This window comes from Ananas comosus, linkage group 2 (assembly GCF_001540865.1).
Source record: "Ananas comosus cultivar F153 linkage group 2, ASM154086v1, whole genome shotgun sequence".
NCBI classification, from domain to species: Eukaryota; Viridiplantae; Streptophyta; class Magnoliopsida; order Poales; family Bromeliaceae; genus Ananas; species Ananas comosus.
The window spans coordinates 12,526,601-12,546,751 of NC_033622.1; the positions used below are offsets into that span (position 1 = coordinate 12,526,601).

Here is a 20,151-nt window from a genome sequence, read left to right on the forward strand (position 1 = left end):
ATCCTGTCCTCTCTGTGTCCTACCTGAAATCTGGTAACTCTCTCTTTGAGGTCCGAAATGGTGGGGTTCAGACTCAGCGGAATAAGGGCCTTGTCGCCCAAGATCCTACTCCAATTCCAGCCATCACTTCTAGAGCAATCCCTAACCAGAGTTGGTTTACTATCCAGCCGGCCATAAACATCCGGGAAAGCCACTTGAAGTGTGGTGTCCCCACACCATCTGTCCAACCAAAAGTCCACAGATCTCCCATTGCCCAGTACAAAATTGGTCCCCCATTTAAAAATAACGTTAGTGGTTAGCACTCCTTTCCACCAAAGTGAAAGAGGCCTGAATCCTGAACCCTTCCGTAGGGGCCTTCTTCTACGGTAATAAAGATCCCGAATAATCTTGGTCCACTGCAAGTGAGGTGCTGTGTGAAATCTCCACCACCATTTGAGTAGGAGGGCCCTATTCATGACAGCTACATCTAGAATGCCTAATCCGCCTGCCGCTTTGCTCACACAAACGTTTTTATTTTTTTTATTTTTTTTATTTTTAACTCTTTGTCTTGAGGCCCTGGTTGCCTCACCTTTGTAGCCGAATTCATACTTCAATGAATGAAGCAGGTAGCGTGCTACCTATTCTCAAAAAAAAAAAAAGAAAATATTAAAAGAAGTAAAGCAAATTGAGTTGCACTGTTTAGGTAACAACTGGTGAGGTCAAAGAAGAAGCAAAAAATATCCAAAGCTGAGCCAAATAGCTAAAATGCTAACATGGGATCCACTTCTTTCCAAGTAAACATATTAAAATATAATCTACTAAGCTATTATCCCTACCTAACAATTGAATGTGGATGTTACATTTGAAAATTATAAACCAAATTGAACATAATTTTTTATTGGGTCATAACTTGTGAGTAAATTAAGATGCTGTGAAACACAAACAGTACCCTATTTAGAATTATAATAGCAGAACAAAACAGTTACAAAGTTGCAACAAAAGCGTATGGTACTTAAGCAGGAGAGAGCTGCTATAGTAGTATATATGCAGGACAAAAGAATGGAAACTAAAGGAATTAAGTGTTGTGTCTCGTCCTTGAAACCTACCTAACGTAGAGATTTGTGTTTTAGTCTCTTAAGCTATCATAGACCGATTTTTCAATTTTTTATATCCAACAAAACGATCTTTTAAGATTGGTTTTTCAAAGTTGAATTTATACACTAGGAAGTTAAGAAAATAGGTGCAAGCTCATAATTCAATGGATAAGGTAGAGCTCATCTGTCAATGCCATAAAAAGAACGTCGCCAACCGAACAATAAGTATCTTCTTTGCTTCTTTTGCCTTTAGTTTGCGGTCAATTGAAGGAAACAAAGAATAACCAATTAAATGATCTCTTCACATTGCAGATGCCATTTGAAGAAATATATATGTATGCATGTTATGATAACAACGAAATATTTTAGTACGTATTAATTGCGTTCCATCTAGAAAAATGTTTGGTCAAAACATGTTTTTGTTATACATGAGTAAGTATCTATCACATCATCAGTACTTGTTATGAGTATCCTAGCTAGTTAGCGCAACTTTGTTCGGGCCGGGAAAACCTTCTTTGTAATGCTTATATTATGCAACACATTTTACGCATAAAATATAATGTAACAAATCTTTGATATTAATTGGTTCTATAAAAACTAACAAAATGAACAAACCGTGATATAACTCAAGGAAATGAAAAATGTCATAAAAAGTAAATCCCGAGAGAAAATAAGTGGTAGGGTACTTGGTGCAACTTCGCTGAGGAGCTCCTTAGCGTGATTTTCAACAAAGACATTGTGCTGAGCCCTATAATACTCCTCGCGCACTCCGAATCGTAATTTCAATCAAAAGGCTAACACCCCATATTTATGTGTGTAACCTAGCCCCTAGGGCATGTTAGGACATGCATTTGTGGGCCAAAATTTGCGTTTTAATTAATGAGATACGAGGCCCTAAAGGCCCAATAAAGATTTGGGCTCTGGACTGAGCTAGTTCTGGGCCTTCGGACACATCAATTGTCGTGCTGAAGCCCAATGTCAGCCCTGAAAATTATTTGGGCCCGGTTTTGGGTGTGGGGTGGTCCGACCAATCTTGCTTATGAACCCGTTCAGCCTTGTTAACCAATCAGAACGCGCCACGTTTCGTGTCGTAAGAATATTTCCGCTACCTTATATGTAGCGGATCCGCTCCGACCTGACGATCGATCGAAGAGCGTCTAGGGTTTTAGGCCTTGGAGGAGGAAAAGGGCGTAGGGAGAAGAGAGAGAGAGAGAGAGAGAGAGAGAATGGGTTTCATCGGGGACGCGGTGGACTCCATTCGCTCCCTTCAAATCCGCCAAGTTCTCACCCAACTCGTTAGCCTCGGTTCGTCCCCCAGTCCCATCCCCATAATGCGATCTCTCTATTTGTTTTTCCCCCCTTTTTAATCTCTTTTTTTTCATTTTTTGTGCATAAATTTGAAGAAAAGTTGGTTTTTTTCGAGTTAGTTCGAGCATAATTTGATAAAAAAAAAAGGGAGAATTGATGCAGGGATGATAGTTACATCGGCGTTGATCATATGGAAGGGTTTGATGTGTGTCACGGGGAGCGAATCGCCCGTTGTTGTTGTTCTATCAGGGAGCATGGAACCTGGATTTAAGAGGGTGAGTTAAACGCTGAGCGAATCTATTATTTTGGCTGTTAAATTGCTTTGATGTTACTAAGTGCTCATATTTGATGTGGAATTAGGGTGTTTATTGATCTGAAGTGTTTTAAGATCTTTATGTAATTTGAAATATTTGTTTCCTAGATTAATTTCATGTATTAGAACTAGAGGCACCATTGTTTGAAACAGGAAGATAAGGAGCTCAAAAAGTTGTGAAAAAGGAACTGATTTGATGGTCCGATAGCGATAGGTTGGATATGTCAAAATGGGATATTTTTCTTCTTTTGATCTATCCATTTTAGGTTTTGCTTTATTAAACTAATGTGTTTATTCTTCGTCGATCAAATTGGTACTCCTAAGGTAAGCTCAGAGTTTTTTGCATACAAATATATATAGTCCTGTTGATTGGTGGGTGTCAAACCTAGTTGGATTTAGGTTGTGAACCATAACCTAGGACATTCTATAGCTCCTGTTTTTTTTTTCTCTGTTATGTAGAGTGTCAGATAGGTTGGGAGGTTCATATTGGTATTTATCACCCTTGTTAATTGGACATACAAATTTTGAGGTTACAAAATTGGAGTAGATAATACTCATTAATGAAGTACTATCAAATTTTCTGTTAGAGGTATATATACTAGATGCAGTTTTTTTACTGATTGCAGCTATCAAAAGGATTATGGAGTTGAGCTTGAGCTTTACATGCATTTTGCTGTATATAATAACAACTATCTGAGTGCAATGTCTATTTGTATCATCTTTTTATGTATATATTACTCTAATAATTGTTAATCTTGTAGGGTGATATTCTGTTCTTGCACATGAGCAAAGATCCTATTCGTGCTGGAGAAATAGTTGTGTTTCATGTGGATGTAAGTAATGCTAATTTTCTTTTCCTACACTGTATATATCACATTGAGAAATTGGGGATTTAGAAGAAATTAACGCTTGGTATCGGTTTTCCTTTCAATTATTATGTATCAACAAATTTCTTTCGTCAAATAATGCAAGACTGTGTCAGAAAATGGTATGATAGCTCACTAGGACAGGGCAGTAAATATCCATTGTTTACGTTGTTCATAGCATGCGAATATTCTTGTATTGATCATTTTATTTTATTGACCTTCTGTTGTAGGGGCGCGAAATCCCAATTGTCCATCGGGTAATTAAGGTAATCAGGCTTCCCTCTTATTTCCTTTGGAATGGATTCTTAGTCCCTCTAGTTTTCTCATCTCTATTTTCTCTCTGAGCATTTCTATTATTACCTGGTATGAAGAGCATTATGCTTCTTGAGCACCATTTATAATGATCTAGCTTTTAATTGGATAAAACATTAATTTTGCTAATTTGGAGCTTGATTTATTCTTTGTTCTGCTTTTAGGTTCACGAGCGACAGGACACAGGAGAGGTTGATATTCTTACAAAAGGTATTCGAATTTCATGTCCATATATGTTTCTTCTATACTAAAATGATTAAGTATGAGAAGTTGCAGAATCCCTTATTGGGTGATCTGGCCTAGCTGGGTGTAAAAGTAATGTTTAGGAGCGGTTGTTTGAAAAAGCACTAATGTTTTTTTTTTTTTCGTTAAAATCAAAATTTCAGCTTTTTAATGCATCAGAATGTTCATCTTCTATTTTGTGTGCATAAATGAATAAGCAACAGCTCGTACGATCCAAAGATTTCTGAAGCTCCATTCAACTAAACTTTTCAGGTGATAATAACTTTGGTGATGATAGACTTCTATATGCTCACGGGCAGCTTTGGCTTCAGCGACATCACATAATGGGTCGGGCCGTAGGGTCCGTATTCTCGATCAGCAACTACTGCTAATTGCCATGACTTGAAATGTCCTCGAAATTTTGTTTAATCACAACATTTTAAACATTAAACTTGCTCTTTTCAACAGGTTTTTGCCGTATGTCGGATGGGTCACCATTATCATGACCGAGAAACCAATAATCAAGGTACGTTATGAGGAGAAATGTAGGTTTAAAGGCGGATAAATTCGTCGATCAATTCCCAGTATTCTAACTAGCATCCATATCATTATTTTTTTTTTTTGTGTGTGTGTTTTAATGCTCTCTATATATATATTTCTATTTTGTAGTACTTGCTCATTGGTGCTCTGGGTTTGCTGGTTATAACATCCAAGGAGTAGAAAAGGCGTCGTTTAGCATGGAGTCTGATTTTAGTTAGCATGGAGTCTGATTTTAGTTAGCTTGGCCCACATGTGGTGAAAATGAAATGATAGTAACTGTTGTGATATGTATTAGGGGAAAGGTTTTCACTGTATTATGAGGTTGTCTCTTTTGAGTGATTATGTGCTCCATCCATTTCCTTTTATATAACCGATCCCTTTTCACCTGGCACCCTAATCAATGAATTAATGAATTGCTAGACCCTCTGTTCACGTACGAGAAACAACCTTTACAGGATCTTTAAAATGCTCTATTTAGTAATTGTTGATGTATAATTAACAGATTAATAAGGGAGGCATTAAAGCACTTTTGGAAGAGGGGGAAAAGAAGAAGCACCAAGTTAACGAAATTTAAGGCTGGGATGTTTGTTGTTTGAACGTATGCTTATGATTTATTCAAAAAATGCATAGTATTTTGTAGATAGAAAATATAATTAAACATTTTAACCGAAAACTTGATTGATAGTAAAGCTATTTTATTTTTAAAGAATAAATTAGTTTATTGTAAATTCGGTATTCGATTGTTAAAATTTGGCAAATAGAAGCATTCAATTGGAGTTCTAACGTAAACTAATTTTGCCGATATACTCATAAGAAAAAAAATTTTGACTCCTCTTCTGCGCAATCCCTCCAATCTCTAAGGGTGCAATTGGTTCGGATTATCCTAGTAATCGTGTCAGGATTACTGTATAATCCTGTATCATCATGTAATCTGATTAGTAATGTAGCATTATAAACGATATAGTATTATACCAAAAATATATTTGGTTCGTCATGTAATCTGATTAGTAATGTAGCATTATAAATGATATAGGATTATACCAAAAATATAAACGAAAGGATTTGTATCTTGGATTAGCGGCTAATCTCACATGTTATATTACAAGTTTACCCTTCTCTCTTATAAAATTACAAGTTTACCCCTCAAACTCTTGAAACTCTCTCAATATGTCATTTTAAAAATTTTAATTCAAAATTTTGAATTTTCAAATTTTATATTTAAATTTTTAAAATTTAACTTTTACATTTTAAATTTTTAAACAGAAATTTTCAAATTTTAAATTTCAAAATTTTAATTTTCAAATTTCAAATTTCAAATTTCAAATTTCAAATTTTTAAATTTTTAAAATTTTAATTTTAAAATTCTAAGTTTTAAATTTAGATTTTAAATTTTAAATTTTAAATTTATATTTAAATAATTTAAATTTATAAATTTCATATTTATATTTTAAATTAAAATATTAAATTTTATATTTTTATTCAAATTTAAAATTAAAAAATTTAAATTATTTAAATAAAATTTAGTAAAAAAATATTATTTGTAAACGGTTTTAAAAAATTTCTCAAATATTGTTAGAGATAATTTTGAAATAGACTATATTTTATTGTCAAAATTATTAAATTTTATAGATTGAACAAAATATAATAATACTATAAACACTGCAATCCAACATTATATTACTATATTAAACCAAACGCGTTAATTCAGCATAAATAGTAATCTCATTTAGAAATTCAAAATATGTGAATATATCGAAACATTATGTAATATTACATAACTCAAATCAAAAACACCCTTAACAGGCATCCGTACATTTAGAGTACTAAACACTTCGACGGATCTTATGTGGACTTAGTTTGAGATGATGAGTTGAATAGCAAGCTTGAGATGATGAGTTGAATAGCAAAATAGATTTGAAATTACTTTAGTTTGAGATCATGAATGCATCAATTAGTTTCGAATAATATAAATATATGTATCTACTACTCTAGTTGTCGCCCTTCGCTTCTTTGTTCCGCAGCAACCGCCGAACTTCTTCTGCTTATTATTATTATTATTATTATTTAGAAAAAAAAAAAAAGGGAAAAGCTTGGTTCGCCGTCGATCGCATGGGGTCGCGGGGGCGCGCGTGGAGCGTGTTCGACGCCGTGCGCTCCTTCCCCTCCACGCCCGAGGCCCTCATGGCCCAGATCGACGCCGCCATCGCCGCCCACGAGTACACCCACGCCACCGCCCTCCTCTCCGCCTCCCCATCCTCCTCTCCGCCCGACCACGACGGCGAGGCCAAGGCGGCGGCGGCGGCGGCGGCGGCTGAGGAGGAAGTGAGCAAAGAGGGCGCCGCCGCGGCCCCTGCCGTGGGCGTGGGCGGCGGCGGCGGCGGCGGGGGGGCCTTCGACGCGCGGCTCGCCGACAAGGCCTACATGGCGGCGTGCGCAGCCCTCTCCTCGGGGAGGCCCGACGCCGCCGTGCGCTCGCTGCGCGTGGCGATCGCGAATTGCCCGCCCGATAAGGTCTCCGCCGTAGCGAAGCTCCACTCCCTCCTCGCCATTGCCTCCGCTCAGCTCCAGAAGCAGCAGAACAAGCGCTAGCAGAGAGAGTTCTCGAGATCCGATCTCCAAAGGTGCGATTATTATTATTATTATTATTATTATTACGGTTTTTTTCCGGCAAAACTCGCTCTTTTGGTGCTTGAGATAACCTAAGTTTAGTTTAGATAGGAAGAGATCCTGAAACCTTAGAGCTGTTCTGGTGATAGTAAGCACCAGTGTCAACAATCTAAAATAGAATCATGAACAGAATTACTTAATTCTCATGATTTGCTTCTCTTGTGATTGTGTCACAATGTAATTACTTCTTGATTTGCTTCTCTCATGATTTACTTCTTAGATTTCTTCAATCATTGCATTTAAAGTTTTAAACTCGAAAAGCCATCAGAAATAAAATGAAAGATCAAGTATGTTAAGACAAATAGCGCATGCGGCTCTATGACTTGCTCTGCTTCCGATACGATTTTTAGCCAATAAGAGAGCTATAAAATCCGCCTGTTCGCAATTGTGAAAAAGAAAACAAGAATAGGATATCGCTTTTCGCTTGCAGCACCAACAGCTCTTATGCATACTAACAGATTTCTGAGATAGATGTCCTTATTTGTAAGGCGATGAATTTATGAGGAATTTAAGTTGTGGCATGCCATAGAAAACCACTTATCAAGTATCTGTAGTTCATTTACGAATTTTTCACAGAAGAATTTTGTCTGTCAATTTTTAGTAAGCATATATCAGAAAAAGTTCTATACTGATATGTGGCAAAATAATATCCAAGTTCGGAGAATAGCCTAGTATAAAGTACAGTAAAACTTAGAAAAGAAGTGCAGTTTTTTTTTTCCCTGCTGCACTGTTTTAGGTTCAATCAGGCTTGAAATTGACGGAGACCAAATGGGGTTTTGGTTATGTTACAATAGGTCAAGTTTTAATCCAGTTTGAATCAGGTTTGATCAAATCAAGTTCAAAGGAGATTTGGTTAAACTTGGGCGGAATTAGCTCACTCCTGAAGTGTGCCTGAAGGGTAAACCTAGTCTGTTTCTGAACTTTTGAGTTCACGAGCAGGAAGCACAAAAGTTCGAGGGAATACAAAGTAAAAAGTCCAGCAAGCAGTAATCTACCATGTGTGTTGTATAGCCGAAGCCGAGGAAGAGCAGAGGAAAAGAACTCCAACTCGCTCTCAACTCAAGAACTATTGCTACCGACTCGACAACTCGAACCCTAGAAACACCAGCTACTTCTTCAACTGGAGGAGCTACCTATTCATCTGCTACTTCAGAAGCTACAGCGACAGCTATCGCATTTCTTAGTATTTAGATGACAGCTAATGACCTATTTTCTTCGTTAGATCAGTCGCATTAGGGAATTAGGGAATGTCAGAAGGGAGATTCTCGATACAAAAAGATCATCTAATTGACTTTGATGGGGCTCATGAGTAGGGTGCCCTCGGGTTTCAAGTTAAACATGCAAATGATAAGGCTTTGTGCTTTAATTACACAATAGGTGCTTGTGGTAGGCATCACTATTTTGTTAGCAATACAATTTTGGCCTCAGTATTTGTTGTCTCAACTTTTTCATTGCGCTACTCCGTAACCATGTAGGACGATTACATACATGTAGTTGTCGACTAATTCAGGACTATAATCCGTCATGTGCTCGCATCAACATAGGCTGAACCATACCATTACCTGTGATACCCTTGTTTTTTTTTTTTTTTTCCTTAACTGTTCTTGAATGTTCATGTTCCAGCACTTATCACTTGTCATGAATCAGAATTCATTTGCCCTGACCTATGGTTCTTTTCTCTTCGCTCCAGGTAGGGTAACAGTATTATCGACTGCTCAGAAGCCCATGATTGAAGAGTTACATTAACAGGCCCCTCTTTTAATGATTCATTCACCCGCTCTGGTGTAGCATCATATTTGTTCAACAGAGATTACATAGTGTGAACAATCAAGCTGTGACTCCTTGATGACTTAGATGGCGACATGAAGGAAGAAGTCTTGGAATCATAATACTGAGCCCCTTTTCATAGGGGAAAGATGCTATTGGAATGTCATATTGTAGTACAGGATTAGTGAAATTGTTCGGATAAACAGGGGCATACTTTTTGGTTTCATTTAATTATATTTCAGAGGAACTATGGTGCATTGTGAGTAATCAGGAAATGAACTGTACATATAATTCACATAGTCTCTTACTTTCTCAACGTTGTTCAGACTGAAATTATTTATCCCAAAAAAGTCATGTTTTAGTCTGAGAAGATATGTGTGTTCATCATGCTACACTGTTAGATTGCTGTTTACTTTCCAACTTAGCATGCCAAATTTAAGAGTGATGCTATTCATACATCCAAAAATGGATGTACATTTTACACTTCACCCATCTAATGCATGAGATTAACTTACTAGTTATATTGAGTGACTCATAGAAAGCACGCGACTCATTAAATGAGGAGGGTATAAGATTTACACTCCATTTAGGATGTACAAGTAGTATTTGCCTTCTGAAAATCATCTCGACAAATGGCAGAACATAGAAGAAAATATGACACTGAACTTTCAATCCTGATCATGTTAAGGGAGAGAGCTAATCTCTACCTTATGGATTCATTGGCAGGAAAATTTCGCCTTCTACTTGCATATGAAGATAAGATTTAAGGCACTTTCAAATAACTAATCAATAAATAATACAAATGCATCAGTAAGTTTCTTCATTCACAATACTTATATGTATTTACTCTCCACGGATGGTATAAGAGTTCTAGGTAATACCCAAGCACAATTCACACAATCTGGTCTAAAGCACACAGCACACCAATGAGTTCTGATTAATACTCATAAAATGCTGCAAAAATTTTTACCAAATCCATTTTCATAACGCTAAGTTGTGAAATATGTGATCCAGATATGAGATGTGATAAACTTGATCGACAAGAGTTTCCCAGCTTACGAAACTTCGCGGATTTTTTTAACATCAAAAAATCCAGGCCGCTGCTCATTTGCTAAAGCAACATCACTAGGTGATGCGACAGCAACCACAACCCACTTATCCTTTACTGCCTCAATTGCATCAGCAAACTCCTTAAAATCTTTCACACTGCAAAGTGCATGAGGATTAGTATCAATAACAGCAATTCTTTAAGGTCAAAAGAAGTCGACCGTTTGCATAACTTGAATACATTCAGGGTCAACACAAGAAGCATAGATTTGTTCCGGTATTCAGGGCGGACCCTTCATATAATAGAAAACTTACATGGTTGATAGGACTTCTTCGTGTCTTTTCTCTCGATATTCTTCCGTAACACCTGTTAAGTACCAAAGTAGACTGAAAGATACAGAAAAACAGAGAGAATTAATACTATTGCTCATATTTTGAAGAAAAATCAGAAGGATATCACTCCAGTTACTCAGGAAAAGAAGTCAACTAAAAATTGCAGAAGAGAATTGAAGCTACACGACAAATTCAAAGGGTATACATCATTATCTAATTTCCCCCTTTTATGTTTGAAATTAGAAAAGGTGTAATACAGTTACATTCACTAGTCAGCTTCGAAGGGTTACATCCTAAAAACGTATTTCAATTAGAACCACACCTGACAATTCTTGTTATTAGTATTATTTTTCTAATGGCTCTCACCTAAATATAAAGGATTTTACTGCAAAAACAAAATCTAGCTTTCTTTTTTTTTTTTTTTTGAACGCTGAAACCTGGAATTTTATGTATCTGCTGGAAGCTAACTCTAACCAATTTGAGGAAAGACACCTAAGATTTAGGCACCTCACCCTTACCAGATTGGAGAAAACAAACTTCTGGTGTATAAAGATAATATGCATTAGATTCTTCATTTGGAAAGCAGCATCTCATACCTGCTGTAACCTTTTGCATCTGGAAGTTGATAACCTTCTAAGTCTCTAATAGCACCTATAATTGCTTTTGTCAGACTATCATCATCTAGTTCTAGCTCCCGGAGGAAGTTGGCTGTCCCATCATATACGTCTAGGGTTTTCAACAAATTGGGATCGCGATAAGAGGAGTATGAGAAAACTCCTGCCCCAGGAAACCAATTATTAGTAGAGATAAATCTAACTGTGACTCTAACTTCTGAACAATTATTTTGATTTAAACCATGGACATACCGGAATGAGCATTAAGACCACATTCTCCTCCATATGCACCACCGCTAGTTCTAAGACGATCCCATAGCCATGTCGTGTCGACATAATTAGAAATGACATAGACACTTCCATGGAACTGATATCCACTCTCATATATATTAGCAGCTTTCACAACATAATTAACCTGTGAAGATGATGAGAAAACAACATTAATTTCATAGATCAAAGATGTAACTTACAGTTGAATTCTGTTTTACAATGTAAAGTGTGAAAGGCACCTGTGTGGGAATGACAATGGCTTCATTTCCAGGAGAAAGTACGGACTCCCAGGAAGTGTTCACAGCAAATGTAGTTGGTAGGGAATCAACAAAGTTGGAAAGATATTTCGTAGCGGCCATTAGATTTTCCTTATCAGATGTCATATTAATTATGCAACCATTCCTTGAGAGAAGGGATTTACGTATTTCCTCGAGGGAAATAGAAATTTTATCCCAATCATCGTCAACTTTCTTCTCGAGATTTTGTAAAAACTCCAAATAGCTGGTTAACATATAACATACACTTCAATATTTGATCGTCTTAGTTAGAGTCAGATTCACTGAAAGTATGACAAACCAGATGTGTTCCTCGCCACAGCACTAAAATGGTTATCAAAAGAAGCAGCTGTTCAGAATTATTTGCATTTAAAAGATCATGATGAATATTTTCATATAATCTATCATCCATAGAGATGTTACTGTTACTACTAACAATTACCACATTGATATTGTAAGTCACTGATGACAAAAATAATAATAATAATACAAATATGAAAATACCACAAACTAATTTATTAAAACCGTGAGGATTAGAATTGAGGCAACAGAGGAAGATGGACAACCTAATACCACTGATTTGTTCATCAATCCATCCTGCAACATTTAGCTTAGCATTTATTCTTGTAGCTGCAATGCTAGAACCGCTGCCTTTTATTTGTGTCTGCAAAATAGATATCAGTTAGAGCAACGTAACATACAGCATTTTGAGATCATGACATATCAAAAGGAAGTCTAACGAAAAAACCTCCATCTCTGCTCTGCTTTGAGCAACAAACTGTTTAAACCGTTGCTTTTCCTTGAATTCAACTTCTTGAAGAATGCAGTTTATCTGAAACAAAAACAAATCACTTATCTATGCAATAAAATATCACTTGTTAAAAAAAGGTGCTTTTCAAAAAACTAATTTGATGCTTGCTGTTTTAGCTGTATAGGTGAAGTTCGTGAATTCCTAGCATGTAAGCTAGGAAATATTGAATCACAAAAAGTACGTAGAGAGAATGTAAATCCTGGATTCTAAAGCTGAAAGGGGTAGTATTACCAGGTTGAAGAGGTCCTCCACTCTTTCCGACAAGGCTTTTCCATGAACAATGATATAGGAACATAGATCTGACTTCTTACCAATTTTAGAAGCTACAAAGGGGCAAATATCGATTCCTCCAGTCTTTCTTCCGATGAGATGGTTAAGCTGTACAAAATCCATATCTTTTGTTCCCATCTCCAGCAAACATTGACTGTTAGAAGAGTCATCCATATCAATACAAGTTTTGTGCAACCTCCGATAAGTTTAAATAATCTTGATACTAGAGGAAAATAAATTCTGACCAGAATAGTGGTACCAGTTGAAGAAGTTCTTGCTTCAAGGGACTCATATCAAATACAACCTCCAAGTAGACAATGTTGTTTGTAAAAAGGTTGTGCTTCAAAACTTTTACTCCATTAACATCTTCAATCTAAAGAAATTGAATACACGCCATTAATTAATTATGATTTTGCTGCTAATAACTTAATATTCATGTGCGCTCATGATACTAAAAAACAGTTAAAAGATAATGAGAACTTCATTAATCATCAGGAACTTGCAGAAAATATGTCATAGGACCTAAAATATAATTAAAGAAAGAACATAGTGGCATATATGAAAATTGCTAGAATTTGACGTATAAAAACATGGAAAAGAATACTCATACTGTTGTGGGAATGTGTATAGGTTTCTTTGGAATATCTTCTAATGAAAGTTTGGGGATGCATCGTAAAGCTTCAGGTGAATCTGGGGTTTCTTGTTTTAAACGAAGCTCCTTCGTCGCACGTGCCAGCTCAGCAACTTCCTCCTCTGTCATACTAGCTTTTAGTTTTTTGAGAAGTTCATTTTGATCTGCTTCATCACGAGAAGCTTTATCTGGATCAGGCTGGAAAAAAAAAGAAGGCCCACAAATCATGTTAGATGGGAAAAAAAATAGATACCCAAGATAATAAATGGTACAATAAAGCAATAGGTATGCACCTCCATTTCAACGGTGACACAATGAGAGTTGTTTAAGAAAAATTTTTCTATGAGTGGAGAGAATACAGCTTTTGGTCCTTCTCTGGAAATATAAGACTTTAAATTTAGCAACGGCTCCTCATATAGTAGAGGCTCAAATGGATCCTTACCGTATATCCATTTGTTCTGCAACATATGGAACATCTATTAGAAAAGACTTTAAACATGAAACTTAAAGCTAAAAATTTTCTTCTTTCTTTTCAAAAAATCAGAGCAAAATAAACCACGTACAATGGAGCGAAGCATCAAAGATAAGCCTCGAGGAAATGAACCACTGTTATTCTCTCTAAGGGAGAACTCAATCGTGTTCATGGAAGCCTCCACAGCATCAAGCTTGAAACCTTCCTCTGCTAGACTCTTAAAAGTCTTCACAATTAATTCTTCAACTTTACGAACATCGTCTTTGGAGAGACCTTTCATTCCAACGGCAAATATGTGTTGAGGATACTCGTCTTCAATTCCATTACCAATAATATCATCTCCTAATCCACTTTCCAATAAGATCTTTCTCAGCGAAGAAGCTGGTGTCCCAAGCAAAAGATGATCCAAAACATAAAGTTTAAGCTCAGTTTCTACATCTAACATCTCTTCAGATAAAAGCCATGATAGATATATCATGTATTTCTTTGCAAAATCGCCATGTCCGCCAACAGAATATTTCTCAGTAATTCTCTTCGGTGTTTTGAACACCTTTTGATACTGAACCTTCGATGTTTCAGTAGAATCCAATTCGAATTGATCAAGGTATGCTGAACTCAGAAAGAAAAGAAGATTGGGAAAGAATTGTTTAATCAGAAAACTGACATTTAGCTAGAATTAGTTTGCTAAAATTTAGTAAGGTATCATCCAGGCTAAACTCAAACTCCTTTCTTGATCCTAAATTCGATTATCACTTGATCCGAAATGTTAATGTAACAAGAACATCATGCATTCATTTTATAAATGAGGTATTATGATAAAGAAACCAATCACAAGTAGCCTAACTGGGAAAATACGCTACTTTAAAAGTGTGTGAAACATCACATATACGTGAAAATATATTAAAAGATGTCATATAGTCAATCACCTAAAGAGAAGTAATTTCTTACCGGCTAAGATACGTAGTCGTTCATTGGGATCATCATCTCCATAAAACCATATCTTAGCATTGCTAGGTTTGTAGTATTTATTATGGTATTCCTAGAACAAATGAAAAGCATCTTTTGAGCATCCTCATACTGAAAAGATTTTAAAGTAACGAAATTAACAATATTAATCAACTTATCCACCAGTAACAACCAAACTAGGATGTATGCATCATATCAAGGCAAAACAATGGGGAGGATACAAGAAATTGAAGCGGGAACTGGGTTGGTTTTGTTAACAGTTTCTATGAAATTTAGAGAATGGGGCCGGCAGAATTAGTTATTCTAACAATACAGAATTGTAGTGGTCTCAATAAAAGAAAGAAAAGAGATGTAAATTTTGCTACAATGCACTTTTGTTCTCCATTGATTGGCTTTGAATGAACACCTTAAATTCGCATCTTCATTAGTGCAACAGTTCTTAGGCCCATGAGTTTGAACTAAGAAGCTTTCCTTCCTCTTTCAGTTCATCGTAACAGAGACAAGTTTAATGGCATATTCATGGAACAAAATCATCAGAATATAGTGTTTTGCCCTATTCTTTTTTCTCAAAAAGAAGAATCATTGGGATATTGTAGGCAAAATATAAGTTCATATATAATAACCTTGACGCATGTATGTATTTGTATTTACACTTAAATTTACATTGGCGTACATGAAAATTGTTATCTTGCCGTTTCGAAATGCAATAATCCACATTTATTTTTTTGTCCGTATTTATATTAACATCTATGCATACTTTTTTTTGACTCGGTACGAAATTTGTAAGAATTAGTACTGTTAAATAAGAAGTTACTATTTTAGGATGTCATGCAAAATCATGGAGTTGAAAATGCATAATGGACCTTGAATTGCTCAAATGTAAGTTGTGGAATGACTTTTGGATCACCACCACTGTCAAGACTATAAATAGTGTCAGGAAAGAGAGCCTGCAAAGGATCAATAATATCAGATATCACGATCTTTCTTCTGCTTGAAATTACACTTCTGGCACAAGCGGCCAACTTTTACTGAAAAAAAGAACGCACAGTGATTTGATGGCAGCAAAATGTGAAATAAATATGTGTGCGAGTGAATTAACTGCATAACTGTTGATGATTAAGTTCAAAATATGATACAAATTTCATGGCAATAGTATAAACGTACTCTATATTGCCATTACAATAGGTTCAATGATTTTTAACAAAAGTTGATTGCAAACTCAAGCAGATAATAATCCAAGGGAAATCAACTTGCCTTCCGAGCAACATATTGGACAAGCAAGTCAGGTTGAGAGTAGTTTCCTTTCATTTCACTGTAGACAACACCTGATATTGTGTTTAGTGAGTAAATGAAATGAAATGAATAAGGCATCCAAAATAACAAAACTTTTGAGGTTATTCTTGTCGAGAACTTATAAGATATAACCTTTTATGGATATATCTTCGGCAGGATCATTAAGCTCATAATGCCAACCCTCCTGTTGAAAAATCTGGATGTCCTCAACACATTTAGGAAAGAATACAGCATCCAAATATACATCAACTAAATTGTAGAAATCCTGCAAAAAACGGAATATATTCAGCAAGATTAACCGAGTGTAAACCAAGGTGCTCCATAAGATGTTTATAGCTTGTGTGCGCCTTATGTTTACCTTCACATTTGTCGAAGCAACTGGATAGCAGGTCCTGTCTGGGCAGGTAAATGCATTTAGGTAAGTATAAAAGCTACCTTTCAGCAATTCAACAAAGGGTTCTTTCACAGGGTATTTCCTCGATCCACATAACACACTGTGCTCAAATATGTGAGGTTCGCCAGATGAATCTCTCCTGCAGTTACCGGCATTACGGATTTTAAACATCGTGCACCAAAAGTTAGATAACGATATTCTATACCAAATTCTTTAACATTTATTGGTGTACTCGAAATTTTCCTTTTAGTTGCAACAGAAACCGTGAAACTCCTTTTCCGCCCAAAACTTAAGTAAGGAATTAATGATAAACATACGGAGGAGTACTGAAGACAATGCCGAAAGCCTTGTTTTCGTCGGAATTCGATAAAGACATAATTTCCGCACCCGTCTTCTTATGTCTATAAAGAACAGCATGCGAATAGTACTCTTTGATCGCCTTTTCAGATAACTTCTCAAATCCGAGCTCTTCGGCGACATCATAGGCGTCATTTACCTTTCCTAGAAGGTATAGCAATATGTAAATGATTGAAAATGTATCTAAACTAACACATTGATACATGTATAACGCACGAAACGGAAGATCCTCCATTTTAAAAAACAGGGGCGAAGGTAAAAATGTATCTAAACTAACACATTGGTACATGTATATAACTNATATGTAAATGATTACACAATCAAATCTATGTAAAAAAACAAAAAAAAACCTCTCCTAGAAGGCAAAGCAATATTTACATGATTACACAATCAAATCTATGTAAAAATTGAACAGAAAAAAATAATAATAATAACTCTCCTAGAAGGCAAAGCAATATTTACATGGTTACACAATCAAATCTATGTAAAAATTGAACAGAAAAAAAAAAAAATTACCTCTCCTAGAAGGCATAGCAATATGTACACGGTTACACAATCAAATCTATGTAAAAATCGAAGAGGGGAAAAAAAAAAAATTTTGGGGCATATATCCACAAGGTGTAATAAATGAATCTTACAAGCTCATTAAAGATTAATGGATGATTAATTAATTAATACGCGATAGAAGCTAAAGAAAAAAAAACGAAATTATCAGAAAATAGGAAAAATGGAAAATGAATAATTGTCGCAAGAAATTAGGAGAAATTGGAGGGAAAAAAAAAAGAAAAAAAGAGAGGGTTTCTGAGAGGATCAACTTTGTCTCTCCACTTGTGCGTGATCGTAGCCGACGATCCGACGTTCCCGTGAGCTTACACTGTAAATTTTTTTTTTTTTAATTTTTCGTCTGTTAGATTTGAAGAAAAATAAATATTTTTTAAAATCTTTTTTTCATATTTCAGAGAAAACTAGTATTTTATTTTTTAGGGTTTTTAGAAAAACAAAAAAAATCAGTTTTTTATAAAATATGAAAAAAAACATTCATAAAAATTTGTTCTCTTTAGAACCATGTGGAAAGAAAACTAAAAAAAACAGTTTTTTTTTTAAAAAAAAAATTTACACTTTTTTGAAAAATCAAGTAGCCTCTAAACATATTTTATTCCGATCAAGTTTTGCAATTACCTGTTATGTCGGAATAGTTTGTTATAAATTATTCCATCATTTCGATAAAATAATGTCATTTCAAAATTAAATTCTAATTTTATTATAATTATAAATAAATTATGCTGACATGATATATTATATATTATATTAAATTTTTTTATAAAATTATTTATTATACTATATTAACATATATTGTTTATGTTTAAATATTATAATAAATTATTTTTATTAAATTTAAATTTAAGTAGAATTTTTAAAAAATTTATAAATTTATTATAATAAATTATTTTTATTAATTGTTCCCACCACTATTCTTATTTTAAAATTTTAAAAATTAAAAATTTAAATTTTTAAAATTTATAATTTATAATCTCAAAATTAAANAAAAAAAAAAAAAAAAAAAAAAAAAAAATTCTAGAAGTAAAAATATTTATCCTAATATATTCGTTATTCTTGAACCAAATTGCATCTTAACAAAGGATTCTTCGCCATTAGATTAAGGAGAAGTGAAATTTACACCATATTTTGAAATGTTATAATTATAATCCCCTTCATTTTTTTTCTAATTTTGCACCAGCCCCCTAAACTTGTATAAAGAATAAGGAAACGAAATACTTACGAAAATCTACGGCGAGCCCCTTGGCTTTTTCGCTCCCGAGCGGCGTTTCCATCGCCGAAGCGATCGATCAGAGTTAGTTGCTGATTCGATCTCTTCGTACTACAACGTTGTTCAGAAACATGTACACGCACTGAGAGAGAGAGAGATGGATTTTGGAGAAGATGGAGACCAGTTATGAAATGGGAGAGAAGGCCATGTTTGAGTTGACATGGTCTTCCTGGTCCTCCAAAACACATTTTCTATTTTAAGTTATCCTAATTTTAACTTTATAGATCATTATTGTATTAATCACAATAGGTTGTTTGGTTGCACGAGGATACTCAGCTGCAGCAGTGAAACTAGTCTAAAAATAATTTTAAGTGTAAGTTAAGCTTATCATTCTAATAAACATTTTTTTTTTTTTGACTACTATATAATAGAGTTATAAAATTTTGCAAATTTACTCCTAAACTGTATGCGACTAGATAAACTATTTATAGTTGCAGCACTTTCTATTACTTCCATCCAAATAAAATATATACTATTATAACTACTATATTGTTAACTGGATGTATTTTTAACTACACTATAATATATCGAACCAAACAGCCCATTTAGTATAATAACAATACAATTTAGCTAATTGAATGGTAACATATAATTATATAGCGATACGTGAATATATGGAAATAAGACTATTATATTATTAATAGCACTAAGTTATTGGTGCTATTAGGTTTTCAGCCTTTTGGATGAAAAGATATGCAGTTAGGATGATAATGGTATATTAGAATAGAGTTGATGGTTGGTGAAATATTATGATTAAAGTGGAAATGATTAAAGGAGTAGATCTAACGGTGAAAAATTTGATAATACTAAGTATTTTATGCTACTGATAGCATAGTAACCAGACATTGAATAAATGATAGTGTTGTGGTTAATAACATGGCAAAATTTAAAATATCATATCTGTGACGTATCTACATTCAGCCAACAAAATCGGGCTACATATTTTATTGTAATAATTTAGAAAGGTCGAGTTATAAATCATAATAAATTAAAATTTGAGGATATCAAAAGCGTTGAATAGCTAACAAAACAAGAAAAAAAATGAAGTGTCATCCGTTTTATTCTTTGACTTTGTTGAGAGAAAAGAAAAACGTTTTGTTCTTTAAATAAAAATATTATCTTTTCGGACAGTAAATAAGAATAGCAATTACCGTAAAATAAATTTGAACGTACATAGTATTAGATGCTCAATATAAAGTTTTAAGGATCAATACCTTTTAATTATAACTCACCAAACAAATTATAGAAAAATTTGTAAATAGATAATGACATTAACAGATTTAAAATTACCAATGATAGATATACAGAGATCTAATAACATTACATCTACTAAAAGCGATTAGATATATCGAATGTAATCTACACAAGGTATATTTATTTATTAATACAATCTACACAAGGTATATTTATTTATTAATACCATCACCATCAAACATTTGAATTAGGTTCCCATGTGCCTGAATTTGGTTTGACTGTTGCATATCGACACTAAGTAGTATTATATAGATTTTTGGGAAAAAAA

General features: G+C 34.6%; 3 protein-coding genes across 8 annotated transcripts; 2 read left to right on the plus strand and 1 right to left on the minus strand.

The window, feature by feature from the left end:
- Positions 2,226 to 5,070, plus strand: LOC109724546 (signal peptidase complex catalytic subunit SEC11C-like). Of its 4 annotated transcripts, none has more exons than XM_020253406.1 (8): positions 2,226 to 2,378; positions 2,544 to 2,656; positions 3,456 to 3,527; positions 3,791 to 3,826; positions 4,037 to 4,082; positions 4,368 to 4,455; positions 4,563 to 4,620; positions 4,764 to 4,999. In XM_020253406.1, exons 1-8 carry the CDS (start codon positions 2,300 to 2,302, stop codon positions 4,812 to 4,814), a joined length of 543 nt encoding a protein of 180 aa, XP_020108995.1. In that variant the 5' UTR covers positions 2,226 to 2,299; the 3' UTR covers positions 4,815 to 4,999. The 4 variants fall into 4 exon arrangements, with proteins under 4 accessions (XP_020108995.1, XP_020108988.1, XP_020109002.1 ...); XM_020253399.1 differs by having other exon boundaries at positions 2,233 to 2,378; positions 2,529 to 2,656; positions 4,764 to 5,070; XM_020253413.1 differs by having other exon boundaries at positions 2,238 to 2,378; positions 2,477 to 2,656.
- Positions 6,549 to 9,384, plus strand: LOC109724996 (putative squamosa promoter-binding-like protein 19). The gene is made up of 2 exons (XM_020254032.1): positions 6,549 to 7,255; positions 8,992 to 9,384. Exon 1 carries the CDS (start codon positions 6,744 to 6,746, stop codon positions 7,221 to 7,223), a length of 480 nt encoding a protein of 159 aa, XP_020109621.1. The 5' UTR covers positions 6,549 to 6,743; the 3' UTR covers positions 7,224 to 7,255; positions 8,992 to 9,384.
- Positions 9,826 to 18,814, minus strand: LOC109706521 (presequence protease 1, chloroplastic/mitochondrial-like). 3 transcript variants are annotated; one of them, XM_020227412.1, is made up of 19 exons: positions 18,582 to 18,814; positions 16,762 to 16,945; positions 16,409 to 16,583; positions 16,183 to 16,315; positions 16,012 to 16,082; positions 15,621 to 15,704; positions 14,740 to 14,830; positions 13,883 to 14,172; positions 13,613 to 13,777; positions 13,299 to 13,517; positions 12,934 to 13,061; positions 12,650 to 12,842; positions 12,356 to 12,439; positions 12,174 to 12,271; positions 11,572 to 11,833; positions 11,315 to 11,477; positions 11,045 to 11,225; positions 10,431 to 10,502; positions 9,826 to 10,274 (listed from the first exon to the last, which is right to left on the minus strand). In XM_020227412.1, the coding sequence occupies exons 1-19, from the start codon at positions 18,631 to 18,633 to the stop codon at positions 10,124 to 10,126; spliced, it is 2,796 nt and encodes a 931-aa protein (XP_020083001.1). In that variant the 5' UTR covers positions 18,634 to 18,814; the 3' UTR covers positions 9,826 to 10,123. The 3 variants fall into 3 exon arrangements, with proteins under 3 accessions (XP_020083001.1, XP_020082999.1, XP_020083000.1); XM_020227410.1 differs by having other exon boundaries at positions 13,883 to 14,400; XM_020227411.1 differs by lacking the exon at positions 18,582 to 18,814 and adding an exon at positions 17,318 to 17,348 and having other exon boundaries at positions 13,883 to 14,400.

Coding starts and splice junctions, on each gene's coding strand:
- LOC109724996 (XM_020254032.1), top strand. CDS start 6,744: ATGGGGTCGCGGGGGCGCGCGTGGAGCGTGTTCGACGCCGTGCGCTCC.
- LOC109724546 (XM_020253399.1), top strand. CDS start 2,300: ATGGGTTTCATCGGGGACGCGGTGGACTCCATTCGCTCCCTTCAAATC. Junction 2,657..3,455: donor TGGAACCTGGATTTAAGAGG/GTGAGTTAAACG, acceptor TTAATCTTGTAG/GGTGATATTCTGTTCTTGCA. Junction 4,456..4,562: donor ATAATGGGTCGGGCCGTAGG/GTCCGTATTCTC, acceptor TCTTTTCAACAG/GTTTTTGCCGTATGTCGGAT.
- LOC109706521 (XM_020227410.1), bottom strand. CDS start 18,633: ATGGAAACGCCGCTCGGGAGCGAAAAAGCCAAGGGGCTCGCCGTAGAT. Junction 14,831..15,620: donor TTACATTTGAGCAATTCAAG/GTCCATTATGCA, acceptor CATTTGTTCTAG/GAATACCATAATAAATACTA. Junction 12,272..12,355: donor AAAGCAGAGCAGAGATGGAG/GTTTTTTCGTTA, acceptor TCTATTTTGCAG/ACACAAATAAAAGGCAGCGG.